This window comes from Quercus robur, chromosome 1 (assembly GCF_932294415.1).
Source record: "Quercus robur chromosome 1, dhQueRobu3.1, whole genome shotgun sequence".
NCBI lineage: Eukaryota > Viridiplantae > Streptophyta > Magnoliopsida > Fagales > Fagaceae > Quercus > Quercus robur.
Genome location: NC_065534.1, coordinates 286,027 through 303,441, shown reverse-complemented (window position 1 = coordinate 303,441; position 17,415 = coordinate 286,027). Strand labels below are relative to the sequence as shown.

General features: G+C 35.8%; 1 protein-coding gene across 3 annotated transcripts; it reads right to left on the bottom strand.

Annotated features, from left to right (window-relative positions):
* Positions 1-1,843: 1,843 nt before the first annotated feature.
* On the bottom strand, positions 1,844-15,972 carry LOC126714506 (katanin p80 WD40 repeat-containing subunit B1 homolog KTN80.4-like). Of its 3 annotated transcripts, none has more exons than XM_050414704.1 (19): positions 15,424-15,972; positions 15,079-15,345; positions 14,747-14,877; positions 14,451-14,568; positions 14,058-14,284; positions 13,246-13,348; positions 10,585-10,655; positions 10,397-10,471; positions 10,165-10,308; positions 9,810-10,041; positions 9,152-9,625; positions 8,273-8,332; positions 8,070-8,191; positions 6,716-6,850; positions 4,310-4,384; positions 4,066-4,178; positions 2,626-2,742; positions 2,460-2,528; positions 1,844-2,355 (listed from the first exon to the last, which is right to left on the bottom strand). In XM_050414704.1, exons 2-19 carry the CDS (start codon positions 15,104-15,106, stop codon positions 2,292-2,294), a joined length of 2,358 nt encoding a protein of 785 aa, XP_050270661.1. In that variant the 5' UTR covers positions 15,107-15,345; positions 15,424-15,972; the 3' UTR covers positions 1,844-2,291. The 3 variants fall into 3 exon arrangements, with proteins under 3 accessions (XP_050270661.1, XP_050270644.1, XP_050270652.1); XM_050414687.1 differs by having other exon boundaries at positions 9,095-9,625; positions 15,424-15,971; XM_050414695.1 differs by having other exon boundaries at positions 1,844-2,352; positions 9,095-9,625; positions 15,424-15,971.
* Positions 15,973-17,415: the final 1,443 nt, after the last annotated feature.

The window sequence follows — 17,415 nt, the reverse complement described above, 5'->3', positions numbered from 1 at the left end:
AGGCCTAATCACAAAATTTGTACTTTTCTTCAAACCTAAAAGCTTTAGCCAACTAGCTGTAGTGTTTAACCTAATTGAGTGTTTTATTACTTGAATTATTGCATTTGGCTTATCCTCTACTCCGTTATAGCGTCCCTAAAGAGTTGAGCCTGAGTTTTGAATTTTATTTTATTTTTATAAGATTTCAGTACATTTTTCTTGAATCTTCTTCACTACTCAACAAAATCGCCTCATGAGTGATGCATATTCCCTTAACTCCCATCCTTGACAATTCCTCTGAATCTCTGATGGATGGGCAAGGATTGTATTTGAAAAGCTTTCTTAAGCATCTATAACAGTGGAGCTAAAAATTTAGCAATTTAGCTCCACAAAAATTTACTTTATCTATTTTACCTACACACATGTTACAGCAGTGGATCTATTTTAGCTTTCAACACAATAAAATAATATAAACATCATAATAAAATAATATATCCACTACAATAAAATAATATATACTTTACAATAAACATCAATCACAACCACACACACAACCACCACCACCACCACAACCCATAACAAAGAAAAAAAAAAATCAACCAAGCCCACACCCACCCGACCCACCAGGCAACACCCACACCACGGCAATCAAATTCACGCAATGCAAAAAAAAAAAAAAAAAAAAAAAAAAAAAAAAAACCCAAAGCTTGGATCGACAGAAAACCAAAGCAATGGGCAGAGGAAGGTAGCAGCAGCTTCAATTATGAAACCCAGAGCTTGGATCGACGAATGAAACCCACGAAATCCAGAGAAACCCAGGCTTGTCGGCGTTGGGTGAGCGTTGAGATAGAGGACTGGGCGGAGGCGTGGGCTGTGAGATCAAGCTGGCGGTGGAGGATGAAGAGAGAAGATGAGGAAAGTGGAGGAAGAAAGAAGGGAAGCCGGACTCATTTGCAATTCGGACCAGATTAAAAGAAAGAAAAAATAATACTTTAATCCGGCTGAGGAGTAAAAAATTGTTTTTTTTTGTTTAGCTCTCAGCTACAGTGCACATCTATAGATAGATGTGCACTGTAGCAATTGAGCTAAAAATTATAAGTATAGCTCCATTGCTGCATGCTCTTTTTGGTGTTTTGGTGGAGCTAAATAACAATATAGTTATTTAACTCCATTGCTGCAAGTGCTCTTATGAGCCTGCACTACATGGAGAAAGAACCAGTCTTTCTTTGATCGACCTACTGGTCTCCACATCTGGGCTGGCAGCTAGGCTGTGAGATCAAGCTAGCGATGGAAGAAGAAGAGAGAAGATGAGGAAAGTGGAGGAAGAAAGAAGGGAAGCCGACTCATTTGAAATTTGGACCAGATTAAAAGAAAGAAAAAATAATACTTTAATCCGACTGAGGAGTAAAAAATTGTTTTTTTGTTTAGCTCTCAGCTACAATGCACATCTATAGATAGATGTGCACTGTAGCAATTGAGCTAAAAATTATAAGTATAGCTCCATTGCTACATGCTCTTTTTGGTGTTTTGGTGGAGCTAATTAGCTAAATAACAATATAGCTATTTAGCTCCATTGCTGCAAGTGCTCTTATGAGCCTGCACTACATGAAGAAAGAACCAGTCTTTCTTTGATCGGCCTACTGGTCTCCACATTTTGCCTAAGCCAGGACCTTTGATTACACAGATCGAGGAATGTGAGCCCAGAAAAATCATTAGTGAACTGGAAGGGGGATCGTTTAGTCAATTTTTTGGCTTACCAAACGAGCTTTGATTAAAGAAAATAAATGACAGAAAAAAATGAAATGATTAAAAAAAAAAAAAAAAGTTAGAAAAAATTACGTAATTAACTATTAAAGGACACTACTCACAGGAAGGTATAAGGACACCTCTTATAGCACCGCCAATCCTTTTATACAAGGAATATAATTCAAGAATTAAATCAGCACTAATGTAGCCAAGAGTTACATAATTTGTTGAGATATTGGGTTAGAGCGTAAACGGTGTGGGACATCTTCCAGCAAGCATCTACTAGACAATCGCCAAAGCTGTGCAACAAGCAGCAGGTGCAGTGGCATATGCAATAACCTTCCAGATGCAGTTGACACATAGAATTAGCAAGTTGTTAAGGCCTCCACTTAACATGAATATACATACAAGGGCGGAGCAAATCAGGGCCAGCAACAACAGTGTTGAACTATTAGGGGTTGCATCAAGAGGGATTTAACTGTTCAAGAGGTCCTATAACTCCCTCAAAGCAACAAAACAATTTCAAGTGAGCCGGAAATAAATGCACTTCCACACTGTTACTTTTGTCATGAAACTTCCTGCAGAGCTAGGTTTAACTCCTGTGCTGACTTTGCAACTGTTCCCCCTCTTCTATGGGTAAAAAGAGAGCAGGAATAAGGAAAATGACATCTCAAGAAAAAGTAAATAACATTATAATAGAGCAGTCAAGCGACGAAATAAATTACATTAGGTACCTGGTAAGGGCCAGTAGGCAGCGTTTGACTTTTTCAAGCTCTATAAAGCATTGGTTGCACCGCTCCAGTCTATGATATGAATTAACAAGTAGCCAGCCCAAATGCTTAATATCTGAATATTAAATTTTCAGAAGAAAAAAAAAAATGTAGATGAAGCTAAACACACCTTTGCTCGGCCTCAATATCTACACCAACAGATGATGATGCTGATAATGCTGAATAGATGACTGGACCAAATATTCTGACCAGCTTTAGCAGCATGTCCAAAGAGATGCTTAGATGCCTATTTATGGTCAGACTGTCAGATAGTGGCCAATCAACTGCTAGATTGTGAACATAACTAAACTAAACATCATTATATTACAATGTAAGTGTAAAAGGTTGAGAGGCTCAAGCCAAGGCTCCAAAAAGATTAATTTCTTCATGTGGATGGCTGTTTGGGGAATGATCCTGACAAATGATAATCTCTTGAAGAGAGGAATTACTCTAGTAGATTGGTGTAGAATGTGTAGGTGCAGTAAAAAGACTGGATCATTTTTTTTAGATTGTAAAATTACATATGCATTGAAGAGTTGTCTGTATTTGAGGTTTCATTGGTAATGGCCAAAGTAGCGTTCATCTCCTATCTAGATGGACTTTGTTTCACAAACACTCTTTTTGTTTGAGATCTAGCCCCCTTATGCCTATCTGAACACTGGATAAAGAGGAACCATCAAACGAACTATCACATTAGGGAATGTTTTGATATACACATTACAAATTTAAACATAAAAACAGTAAGGCATGTTCCAAAAGAACTATCACACCTTCGACAAACATAAAAGGTTCCAAAATATTCACTAGATTTTATGCCTTAAAAATACATAATAGGGTATTGACTATCTTTTTTTTTTGATAGGTAATCAAAGATTTATTTCATAATTGCAACTCCTACAAATTGACTATCAATTCCTACAAATTGCAAGTCTCAAAAGCCAGTTGCGTATCCTCAAATATTTCACGTGCCAAGATAAAGGGGAAGCAAAGAGGGGTTTCCTACAACTAAACTAAAACTATCCTTGCGATAGTGACAAGGGAAAAAAAAAAAAAAAAAAACCATTAATTGGATGGCCCAAGAGTGGTTTAAACAAGAAAATACAACCGTATCTCTCTATATGATAAAAGTAGGGGAAAACCATACAGAAACTACTTTATTCATATACATATCAAAAAATCTAAGGACAATTAATTTCACAACTTCCAAAGTGGCAGTTTGTGATTGGCGTGCAGTAAAAGTGATGTCAGTAGTGATTTTGTGTGAAAATGAAGTATTACAAATTACAAGCTGTCATCTCAACTAGAAATGAAAAAAGTTGTGAAATTTGTTGCTGTAGGCTGTACCAAAGACATGGAACCTCAGAAAGAACATTAAATCCTTCAGGTATTAGCCTTTTCTGGGTCCCTCTCCAGAAAAATCTGGGAGAGATTGATAGTAGGCAGCCTTACCCCTAATTTTTTGAGAGGCTAATTCCTAGATTTAAATCTGTGACACATTGCTTGGGTGGATGGGTGTTAACTAACTAGAAAAACAAATACCAGAAAGAAAACACAGCCACAAAATTCTTACCTATCCATGTCACTTTCAAGAAGGCCTGTGAGAAGTGGTAGAAGACACGTGAAAATATCCAGCGTGACAGTATCAATTTTCTGTGTCATAATGCTAACTACATCAGCAACAACCTGCAAACAGCAGCATACAGCAGGCACAAGACAAGATCTCTTCAAAAACTAGTGCTAGAAAATAAATTTGTAGGAAAAGGAAAATAATAATAATAATAATAATAATAATAACAAAGCTAAGATATACTTACAGCATGATCAGCCATTTTCTCCATTACACCAATAACCCCCTTAACATCATTCCTTTCCCAATATCTATAAATCACCTGCAAAAAATTAGACACGAGGTTCAACATTAGTTGATGTTAGCAAACTGATAATAAACATAAGCCAAATCTAGGTCATATCAAATCAATCAAATTGGGCACTACTTATAAGTAAAAGAACAAATGTAACAAGATTTACAGAAGCAGCATACTATTCACTCCTACTTTAAGACTTTCAATATTGCCCTATTGATTGATAGGCATTTAGACAAAAACCATTTAAGCAAGAAACAAAACTGTGGAACCAATGGCAAATCCATGGAAATAGAACGAAGCATGAATAATTCAAGATTTAGATTATATGATGATAAAAATGTTTTACAAAACACGAATATGATAAACGCCTTTGAAACAGATAGTTTCTTAGAAGAAAATCACATTGAAATTTAATTAGCTTTATTTTGACTAAAACTCACCAATAAATGGAAAAATTTTAAGCCAAAACTCACTAATAAATGGCTCAAAAACAGAGTAATCATAAACCTTAAGGCAAGACAAACAACATAGCTTCTACCAAACTAAATTTACTTATTAGGTCAACTTCCCATTTTTCTACCCAAACAACTGATCAAGAAGAAAATATACAGCAAATTGCCATCTAAAGAAATCTTGACTTGAAGAAAGCACCTGGACACAAGACCATGTTACATAATACACGAGACTAATTATACACAAAATAAACACGTCAGCAAACCAATTTTCTAGAACAGGATATGGGGACACTGGGGATCCAGTATTTCAGAAACACATAATCTTACTATATCCTTGACGCAGGACAACCAGAACAAAATTGAAAGAACGGAAAAATAAAGGATATGACCTAAGAGTCAGCAACTAGGCCTTGCTTGGAGTCAGCACCAAGCGGGGAAAACCACTAGGAGTCAGCACCTAGGGTAGACCTGGAGTCAGCACCAGACCAAAGAAAGACCAAACGGCCATTGTTTTCATTCATCAAAATATCAATTATCTCCTCATCAATCCTTCTACTACTATTACTACTATCATGGCCTTAGATAATTACACATTTTTCTTCGATAAGATTTGAACATAAGACCTATTTGAGTCCCACCCTTATTCCCTTACCATTATACTCATTCCCATACAAACACCATCTTTCTGTAGCTTGATCAAACCATGACCACTACTCATAGGCCATGTCTATGATGTCAAAAATAATATTGTATTCTTTTGGACAAAAAATTCATCAGAATTGCTGGACCAACCAAAGGCCTTCTCAGCAGTGTATACCATGATGGTGGCCTGATAATATACAGTCAACCCTCGACAATAAACACCTCATGGATTTACAGAGTTAATGAATACTAAGTTTCACTATGTTTTTCAATAATAGCAAAGGTATCCTGGCATCTAGCTTCCAGAATGTACAAGCACTCCATTAAAATATATTTTCCATTTACATACATACATACATATATATATATGAAAAAGGGAAAAGCTTACGAACACATAAACTAGCCTAAACAATTACAATGACAAATTAGGCTCTAAAAGAAAGAGCTTATGAAATATACAATGGAGTGCTTGTCACTAGTTCCAAGAATACAAGGCCACTCGAACAATGTCATTAGTGCTTACGAATGCTTCAACTCCACAATAGACCTGTCCACACCAACGTAGGTGTGATTGTTCCTCTTCCTCAATTCTGCTCACATTAGACATAATAGAGCTAACTTCCAAGCAAATGAGTCACCATGCTTACCAACACTATTTTTTGCAAAACAATTCAACTGATTCCAAGAGCAAGTGCATAACTATATTCCCAAAAGATAAGTGGGTATATAATTATTAAAAGCAAAGACAACCCAAAAATAAAACAAAACCCTTTCATGAAACCATGCAGCATGCCATAAAACAATAATTCATAATCTATTAGGCAATTGATGCTCATGGATAATGTTAATATTTTAAGATTTCTTGAAATTTTATTTAATCATTGGTAAGCATCCACCATGCACAAAGCCAGTTCCCCATGGAAAATTAAATATTGCAGATGATTTATTTATAAATGTTAATTATTAGAGCGTCCAACTGTGAAATCCTGAAAGCCAATATGGGATGTATATACTCAAGTATATTCTCATAACCCTCATAAGAGATTCGCTAGGCATTTGAAAAAAAGAACATATCACAATAAGAAAATCATTCAGACAACCCCACACTTCAAACTAATAAAATTTATACCCCAAAGTTCCCCCATAGTATAAAGGCAGTATAACCATAAGAAATTTATGTAAAGGATCAAGATATATATATATATAGAACAAATAATGGCCTCCAATAAACCATGAGCGAAACTTCATTCAAGATCACCTGCAACTTGGCTGAACGAGACTGCATAGAGCTGACAAATTGGTCATGTTGTTCCATTACATCTGCAATAGCATCCTCATCACTAGCAGACTCTGTTTCTTTCTCAGCAGACGGAGAATATCCTCTCTGTTTATACTGTAAACAGAAATAAGATGGAATTAATAGGTGAAAACTTAATCCAAAAGCTTTTTGTGCAAGTCCATTAATATAATATGTTGGTATACCACTTTATCCAAGTGTTTAAGCCATTAATGTTATGTTAATCACTTAATTTTGTTATTACCATCCAATATGGAACTAAACAACTCAATCACATAGCCAGTGTTTATTTTTCTAAAAATCCTCTCATTCACGTGGGAGACTCTACCTACCTTTGCTTAGAATGGGCGACATGAGCAATTCTCTTTTTTTTCATCTAAACAAGCAAAATAGAGCTTTAACCCCTACAGACTTGCTTCTTATACAGCAGCACAACTATCAAGTAGATTAGGCAAAGAAGCAAAAGAAAATACACCCGAAACATTTATCCACTCAAACAAAGTCTTGAGGAATAAAAGGTTCAGGTCATGGATAATTCCCTTGGAAAAGCATTTGGAAGCCTAAAGTCCAAACAAAGGTGGCATTTTTTCTTTGGGTTGCTTCATTCGGAAGTTCTTAACAGAAAATTACTTAGGAAGCGAAACACTGTAATTTTAAGCTGGTGTTTTATGTGTAAGGGGAGTGGGAGACTGGATTACTTAATCTTGCATTGTCCTATTGCAAGAGAATTGTGGATTATGGTATTTGTTCTCCTTGAGGTTTAGTGGGTGATGCCTGGAAGAGTTGATGATTTACTAGTTTGCTGGCAAGGTCGATTTGGGTGACATTGGAATAGCACTAAATGGAATGCAATCCTTCACTGCTTATCATGGTTCATATGGAAGGAAAGAAATGTAAGAAACTTTGACATGTGAGAGCACAATTCTAGGGCAGCATTAGGAAGTCTCTCATTCTCAAACTTATTAGTGTTTATTCATCATTGTACTTTTAGCAATGTTTAGTATGTTGTACATCTAGTATACTTCCCGAGTACATGATGCCTTTCTAGTTTCTAATGAAAGTATTATTAATTAAAAAGAGCACAGTGGAGAGTAAGATCAAGGGTTCAATATCACCAGGTGCATCGTAACTTACCAATCCCTATATATATATATATATATATATTTGATCCAGCAAAATGGCATTCATCAAGAATTTCAATAGAACAGTATGTATTCTCTTAAACTATAACATATTAGCATTTTGATGCTAGTCAAAACGTGAAGGAAGGAAACATTATAAGAAAAGGTATAACACATTTGAGATATGGTCATACCGCATTGAAGGGGAGCATGTTAGCTGTAGAGACAGAAGCAGGGGGAATACTGGAAGCAGGTTCCTCATAATTAGGAGATCTTTCCCTTTTCTCCCAATTCACAACAAGTGAACGCGTTCTACCTGAATATTTTGTAATGTACCATTAGTGGTACTTCATAAGATCACTCAAAAATATCAACAATATGTAAGAATAACTTTTACCTGCTTTTTGACTTTCAGTAGAGCATGCATCTCTGTTCAACTTATGCCCCCGAGTATCATCTTCAAAAATATATATAATTAAAATTAAAAAAGGGAATTTAAGCAGTAAGTGGACAATTCAAAATCTCAAGTCAAGTCACAGATGTAAAATTTAAGACAAGATAGATCCAAAACCAATGGCAAATGAGAGCCACAAATCATCCCAACATAACAAAATCTTATGAAGCAGAAAAACATCACAAAAGGGAAATTGATCCTCAATCAATCATTAGTGAATGTAAATGACTAAATGTACAATGTTATCTCTCATTTATAGTCATCCCCATCCCCCCCCCCCCCAACCCACAAAAAGGAAAAAAAAATCACCCTAGTTGGACCATATATCAAAGTAGTTTCTTATTTGAATTTTTCTAAACTTGCTACATATGTCATTGGCTTTACTTTCAAACAAGTCTGACATGGTCCTTTCTTTAAGTGAATAATTATTGTTGATTGCATTATAATTGGTGATATTTTTTTTTTTTTTAGTTTTATGCCTCTTTCCTATGGATGTCCATATGCTAAACTTCCCATTCTCACTTTTACAGATGAGATGTTTCTATCAGGACACAACCTCATGGTAGTTATTGGGCCTGGTCACACTGAAAATATTTCACTAGAGAATTTTAACTTTTAATCATGAAGAAAAAGAGGAGTCAAAATGTAAAGTAAAAAGAAAATAAATGTTAGGCAAAATATTGTAATTATCCTGACCAACAATCAGCCAGAAATGATATGTATAAATCAAACAATTTGGTAGACGTAATTCTAAAGGTAACATACAACTTGCATGCTGATAGCTAGCTGCTGACTCTGTCATTGAATTCATTTCATGCTTACTAGGTCCAATAAATCTATCATCCTTCATGCTCCTTTCTTCAGCAGATACTCCTTGAGTCAAGCTTTTAGCAACAGGAAGTATATTCCTATCTGTGCCACTGCTTAATTCAGCAGCCTTAGAACCTGTGAATTCAGGCACAACTGAGACAATTTGTTTATCCACTTCATCTCTGCTATTTGATAGTTTTCGGAAATCAGTTGCCTTTGACTGCAAAGAAAATGGCATTGTTCTTGCAGCTAGACCAACTTCCTTTCGGGAATCAGCTGCTTGCTCTGACCTCATATTGGTTCTTGGGACAATTACAGGTATCACATCCAATTTGTTAATAACTGGAACACTGGCAGTTGACTGAGCCTTTGTGGAATTCCTCTTTGGAGCTGTTCCACTAGGGACTGCCATAGAACTAGCAGGAACTGTTTTTGGACTGGCATTAAAACTGATCCTCTGAGGAGTACCAGGTACACTTCCTGTGGCTTCAACCATAACGAAGAACCAGAAATGAGAAAATCTGACGACAATTAGAAATATTATACCTAGTAAATGATTTCAAAAATGAAAATTTCAAAAGAAAGGCAAAAGGCAGTGGTCAACCAAAAATCAATAACTGGTGAGCATTAAGAAGGAAAAAAATAATAAATAAAGAACAATGCTACATACATGCCAAAAGTTTTGGTTCCTTAATAGGATCTGAATTTTGAGAAACTGACAACCTCCCAAGAGATTTTGTTTCCTTCACTAAGGGATCTGAATTTTGTGAAACAGCTGGCCGACCCAAACTAGCCTTAGCAGTGTTCTCATTTAGTACTGACAGATTCCCACTTGAAGAAGATTTAGATTCTGAATGGCCATTTAATCTTGTAACATTACTAATTGCATATGGTTCTATGCGCTGTGCAAGAGTTAAGAAGTTGCAAGCAACACATCAGTTCAAAATAAAAATCCAACACAGCCGGCACTGACAGACAAGAAAAGACACATTCATAGGTAGAAAGGAGGATAATCTGAGTAATACCGAGATATCTACAACCCATACTCCAACACAACTCTGATTGTACGAGCAGCCAAGAAGCTTTCCCTCATGAACATTAAGATCTGACAATCTAGACCATCCCACATCCACAGCGTCATGGCTTCTTATTGGTTCCCATGAGAAAACCTATAAAGCAGGACAAAATTAAATGAAAAAAGTATCACTAGCTTAACACATCACCTTTATAAATAGATGAACCATCACTAGAGCTTACCTTCAAACTTTCATGCAAACCACATAGTAGGGTCCTCCCATCAGGATTAAAAGCCAAACAACGAACTCCAGTTGTCTGCAATAGCAATGAAAAAAGTCATACAGATCACTTCCCTGTCACAAAAATCTAAAACTGAAAATTTCAACATTCAACTCTACGAGCAATAATGCCATAAGACATAAAAATACCTCTGGTCCAGCTGAACCAATAAGCTCAAAGGTTTCAAGGTCCCAAAATTTAACAGTCCTGTCTGCTGAACCTGTGCAAGGGATAAAAAAGAAAAATTAAAAAAAAATAAATAAAAAAAAATATATATATATATATATACCCAAAAAAAAATCATTCAGAAGTGATGTGTGGGTTTCAAGGATTATATAAGTACTTTTAGATTTAAGAGGGTCATGCACGCAAATGTAAAAAACTATTAAAAAGAAACGCATGCAAATGTAAATAAAAAGAAAAGAACAAAGTTTACCTCCAAACCAATTTGGGAGGAATTTCCTCCAACCCACTACATGGCATTTCAAATGAGTATCCATGTGTACTTTTAGTCACATGATTTATTTAGAAGTCATGTGACTTATTTAAATGATTTAATGAGTCATGTGATTTAATACATGTGGATGGTCATATGAACCACCACATAATAGGTTGGAGGAACCGGTTTGGAGGAAATCTTTATCCAAAAGAAAATTACCTGATATTAACATGGAGTGGGTGTGGAAACCAGTAAAGGGGAAAAGTTGCTAAGATCTATGGGATGACTAGACTTATATTTTAAAAATGACTAGATAGTTATGGATCATTATAACATATTCCTTTAGACATTCAGACTAATCTTAAAAGGAGTGAGCACTCAAATTCTATAAACCCATCTAAGAATATCAGATAGGCCTTTTGTCATCAAGTCTTTGCACTATAGGCTTTGTGTCTAAGCGTGAAAATCATGTTAGTAATCCTTTTCATTTAGTAGATTCAGATATTTGGGGTCCAATAAAAGCTTCTTCATATTTAGGATTTAGGTATTTTGTCATTTTTTGTTGATCATTCTCAAGACAATCAAAATCGTACTTAATTTTCAATCGTTTTATATGGAAATAAAGACAGTCTGATACTTCAATTCATAAATTTGAGTCTGATAATGCACGTGAATATTTTCATACATCTTTGTCTTAACTTTTTTTTTTTTTTTTGATAAGTATCTTTGTCTAAACTTTTTGATGATGATGGCATGATCAACCAGTCTTTTTTCTTTTCTTTTTTAATAATTTGATAGTTAAGGGAGGGGAGATTTGTATCCTAAATGTCTCGGTAGGAAACAATAGGAGGTGCCAATTGAGCTATAAGGCTCTTGGCTAATCCACCAGTCTTCCTGTCAATATACTCCAAAAGTAAATGGTGTGGCAGAGCACAAGTTTTGACATTTTGTGGAAGTTACTCATGCATTGTTCTTTTATGAGTGTTAACAAATCATATTGGAGTGATGCAGTACTGATAGCATGTCTTAGGTCATTCTTGGTGGTCATAAATCTTATACTGTATTGTCTCCTAAAAGACTTTTGTTTCGTTCACCGAGATATTTGGGTGCATTTTCTATGTTCACAATTTAGGTCCACGGGTGATGAACTTGATCTAGATCAATGAAGTATGTTTTCTTAGAGTATTATTCACCTATGGTTTGCTATCCCTTAGTTAGATGTTACATTACTTGAGTCTACCTATAATTTTTATTCTCCCTCCAATATTGAGGGTTCCCTTCTCTCCCTCACTTGGCTTCGTTATCTCCTTGAACTACTCCTAAGAAACCACTAAAAATTTGTTGCTATCAAAACCCACCAACTAAGAGAATTTTCTAGGGAAAACTTGAGCAAGTAGAAAAGTATGAAGCAGAGTGTTGTCTCTTGATCCAGTGTAGCGATTGAGTATAGGTCTATGACCCATACATCATGTGAACTTATGTGGATTAAGCATCTTCTCGAGGAATTGAGGTTGCAAATGCTTATGTGCAACAATAAAGTAATGATTCATATTGCTTTTAATCCTATGTTCCATGAGTAGAACAAGCAAAGAGAGGTGGATTGTCATCTTTTTTCAAGAAAGAGAAGAAAGTGGTGTAATTGCCACTAGGTATGTCTCTACGGGAACTCAAGCGGCTAAAACTTCACTAAGCCTTTCGGCAAGACACATTTGGATTTGTTGTGTTTGGATTTGCCATGTAACAAGCTAAAATTATATATATATATATATATATATATATATATAGTTTGAGGGGAGTGTTAGGAATATATAATAGTAAGGGACAAAAAGTGAACTACCATTGTAATTACCTACATATATAATGTGTGTGTGCACTAGGGTAAATTAATTAAACCCTAAATACACTTGCCAAAACATAACAAGTGCATAGAAGTTTTTTTTTTTTTTTTTTTTTTTTGATAAATATAGTAATAAGAACACATGCCATTCAAACCCAAAGATATTATAGCCAAAACCGTAGGTTGTTTTGTTTAACTTTGCTTGGTGTCTTACACTTGGTTTAGCTATCAGAATCAAGTTTGAGTTTCAAAAAAATATTAGGTTTCCATTCAAACCCCAAGATATTATAGCCAAAACTGTAGGTTGTTTTATTTAACTTTGCTTGGTGTCTTAAACTTGGTTTAGCTATCAAAATCAAGTTTGGGTTTCAAAGAAAATATTAGGTTGCCATACATTACTCTTCTTGGCTAATCATTGCACGTATTGCATCAAAAAGTAAATGAACAAATAAATCACCAACAATATTATTCAAGGGGGAAAGAAACAGCATATGTGAGGATAATAACAGTCATAAATAAACAAGAAAATCTAACCAGTTGCCAGCAAAAACTCATGTGGATGAAAGTCTATGCACTGAATTTGGCCTTCATGACACTTGAAATCATGCAACAGCTTTCCAGCGGTCAGATCCCATAACTGTTAAGAAGGGCATATCATAAAGTCTTTTTTTTTTTTTTTTAAATCTATTAACAAAGGTATAAAGGTGTTTAAGGATTTGTCTTTATCAATGTAGCCAAGACACTGAAATGGTAGAAATCAATCCACTATGCTTAGCCCTTATATGACCATCATGAAATAGCTTTCCAGCAGTCAGATCCTGCTGTTAATGTATGTCTAGGTAGATTAGTTCTGCATATATGCGTCTAGCCATGCAACACAGGCACTGGAAAAGAGCACCAACTTGGGGCCAATATTGAAATGAACTTTAAGAAAGTCTGTTCCTGCCACATGCAGCTCAAGTGGCAAGACATGCCAGGCTCTAAAATAACTTACAAGTCACTCAATTGGGGGGCATTAATGTGCATCACACAGCCCATTAAATCATAATGTAAGGCATTTATGGCCCCTTTCCTACCCTCCAAGCTCATGATGCATGCATATATACTGTGCAACAGGCACACAAATGTGCATGAAAATGCAACAAGCACCTTACAGCGTGCATCCAGCTCAAGAAACTGTTAAATAAGTTTCTTTGTCACACAGGTCTACAAGATTAAAAAGTGGCAGGTTTTTTTTTTTTTTTTTTTTTTTTTTTTTTGTGTGTGGGGGGGTGGGACTTTTTGTTTCATTTTCATCAGAAGACAGTGAATTATTGGTGAATTATTGATGAATTCTAAGTTCTAACCTTGACAGTGTTGTCCTCGCCACCAGATACAACCCAACGGCCATCCGGGGTAAATCTGATTGCATTCACCCCTCGAGTGTGACCCTTGTATGTGTGGATACACCCCTTCTTTCTGATATCCCATATCTTCAGATTCGTATCCAAAGAGCCAGATGCAAAGAACTCCCCAAAGGGATGAAAGTCAACAGATATGCAATTGGATCTGTGACCCGTTAGTGTACGAACAACTGCACACAAAATCACATTGCAATGACAAGATAACATTGATAACCAAGGCACTAATTGAGGTCTGATAAGGAAAGCCATTCTCAAAATCAGAGCCATAGAATTGTTCTGTATAGGCCCAAAGAAATTGGGATATAGAAATTTTTTATTTATTTAAAAAAAACATACTCTTTGCCTCCTCTAAATCCCAAAGCTTGATTGTACCACTAGCGGCTCCTGCAGCAACTAACACCTCCGAAGAATCAAAGCTTACGGAATCAATTCCACTTGTATGTCCAGACAAACTCTGGGTATGAAGGCAAAAATATTAGGTTATAAACATAAGAATATAGGTAGTGGTAGTAAAAGTCACCTAATCAGTAAATGTGCATTAATATGAGTTAAAATCACAACAGAAAGAAACATAATAAAAATGGTAAGATAGTTGAAAGGAAAGATAGATTTGAAAGTGATAGGATACGAACCAGGATGGCGTTGGGTTTGCCAATAGCCCAAAGATTGACCTTGTGATCCTCTCCGCCGGTGACTAGAACCCTGGACGACTTCCTGCCAATCTTGAGGCAATTCACGGCGGAAGAGTGTGCTACAAATTCCTCTGTTTGATAGAGTGGTTAAGGCTAAATAACAATAAAAACAAAACAAAACAAAAGAAAGAAGAAGATCTGCACAACTGAATTGACAAGTAGGGACATTTTCAATGTCCAGAATGAAACCCTAGATAAACAATAATAATAATAATAATGATTTGAATTCTACAATATCAGTAGTATTAGCACAGATTAAAAAAAAAGGATACGTAGCTTGTAGGCGCGTTTTGTAGTCATTTTGGCATGAAAGGGAATAAAAAGAAAACAGAAACCCTAGCAATCGTAATTGCAAAATGAAAAGCAAAGCAATTGGATTTAGGATTTAGGATTTAGGATTTAGGAGCAGACATCCGAAACGACGATTGATCTCGGATTTTATTCAGCACCGTAAAAAGATCTCATTATACAGTCCCAGATCTCGACAACTCAGGCCAAATCTCCACCATTTCAATGACCCCATTGTATGCATAAATTCACTAAGAAGAAGAAAGAAATGTCAGTAACTCTGAGAAGATCAGAATTCAGAAATGAAGACAATGATTGATTGAACTCACCTTTTTTTTTTTATATATATATATTTTTGATTTTGTTGAAAAAGAAAAGGAAAACTGAGAGAGCAGTTGAAGCTACTCCTCCTCCTCCTCCTCCTCCTCTACTCAACAAAACCCTTTTTGGTTCGTTCTTCTTAATAACTCTGCTTTCTTGGCACTCAAATACGAGAAAGAGTGTATGTACCTCGTAACTCCCAAAGCATCCAAATATTTTGATCCTAATAAGCGTCGTACTACTGTATCTGTATGTATACTTCTTCTCTACTACTACTACTACTACTACTACTACTACTTAAACTTAAACTGCTGAGAGAGAGAGAGAGAGAGAGAAAAGTATTTAGGTTTTAGAAAGAAATTGGGGTTTCAAATTATGAGTAGAGCTGCAACAACCCGGAAGAGCATTCGCAGACACGGAAAGAGAAAGAGAACGCACTCAAAAGTTCTTAATTAAAACTCACACACCACACCAGAATGAGAAGTGAATGAAAGGAGGAGGCGCTTTCACGAGATTATTGTGCTTGTGTCCCTCCTCTACCTCTATCTCTATCTCTATCTCTCTCAAGTCTCAAGTAATTATTATTTAATATTAATAATATTATTTTTATATTTATGTTCAAATTAATCTTCCATCTTAAAAAAAGTGGGAAAAAGAAAAAGGTAAAACATTTTAAGGAAATTTAAATGAAACGCCATGTGTCCCGTCCCGTGTGAAAACTACGTACCACGGGCCGGGTCTCTCTATCTGTCTCACCCACACCCACCTTCCAATTCCCGTTTGATTTTCACTCTCCCTCCCTCCTTTGAAATCAAATTCCACCAACACAACACTCTCACTCTTTCCTCCACATTTTCATACCCCACCCCACCCCACCCCACCATTTACCTTCTCTTTATCTCTCCTCTGCCTCTTTTTTCTTTTTCTTTTCTTTTATTTACAATCCAATAAAATATTTCACTCTTTTTTCTTTTCTTTTTTCTAACATTTCAAGTGTGACATCATTTTGCCTATGTGTCACACAACTCCATTTTTAAATAAATAAATTATTTTCACTTTTTTTTTTTTCTAGGTTCTAGCATTTCAATTCAGCTACAGCTTGCGATAGAGCTAAAAATGTTGAACGTTACAATTGCCATCAATAATATAATTTTTTAAATAAAAATATTTTTTTTTTTGGTAAAAAGGGAATTTCATTAAGAACTATAAAGCAAAAACAGGTTCAAAACAAGGCCTGTTACAAAACAATCTATGGCAATCTACCTCAAAACAAGAAATTAAGTCCACAGGCGAACTGGAAAACAACTTAAAATCATAATCTAAATTATGTCCTAAGTTGGCTAGCCGGTCTGCACTCCTATTAGCTTCCCTGAAGACATGTCTAATGCTTGTTTGGGGAATATGGGTAACCAAGTGTCTGCAATCATCCATAATAGAAGACACAACAGTATTAGAGTTAGCTTAGAGATTAAAGGCATCAACAATAGCTTTAGCGTCTAGTTCTATAATGATTATTAAGCTGCTGACACAACAGAAGCCCATCTCAGAGTGCCCATAGTTTAGCAGTAAAGCTATTGGCTATGCCTATTCTTCTAGCGAATCCCCCAATCCAATTCCCATTCTCATCTCTTAAGAGACCGCCACCGCCACCTCCAGCCTGACCTAGGTTCCCCATGGACGCTCCATCTACATTTAATTTCATCCAGCCATTACTCGGTTTTTCCCACCTAATTTGATTCGTGATCCTATGTTTGGACATCAACGGCCTGCCAGCACAGTGAGTGTACTCCACTGCTTTATAGGCAATATCAATATCAATTTTCGGATTCAACCTCTTGTTCTCAAATACTAATTGATTTCTACCTTTCCAAATAAATCATACTGCAAACATAAATACTTGATTCCACGGGGCTTGACTTGCAACACGTTTGTTCTTGGAGGAGCAGTTAGCAGACAGCCACTCCTGAAGGTTGGAAGAGAAAAAAGTATTATCTGAATGG

Bases quoted from the DNA above. Each gene is read 5' to 3' on its own strand.
- LOC126714506 (XM_050414687.1), bottom strand. From the start codon at position 15,106: ATGACTACAAAACGCGCCTACAAGCTAC. The intron at 13,349-14,057 runs GTTAGAACTTAG...CCTTCTTAACAG, and splicing joins GCGAGGACAACACTGTCAAG to TTATGGGATCTGACCGCTGG. The intron at 10,472-10,584 runs GTATTTTTATGT...TTGCTATTGCAG, and splicing joins TTGGTTCAGCTGGACCAGAG to ACAACTGGAGTTCGTTGTTT.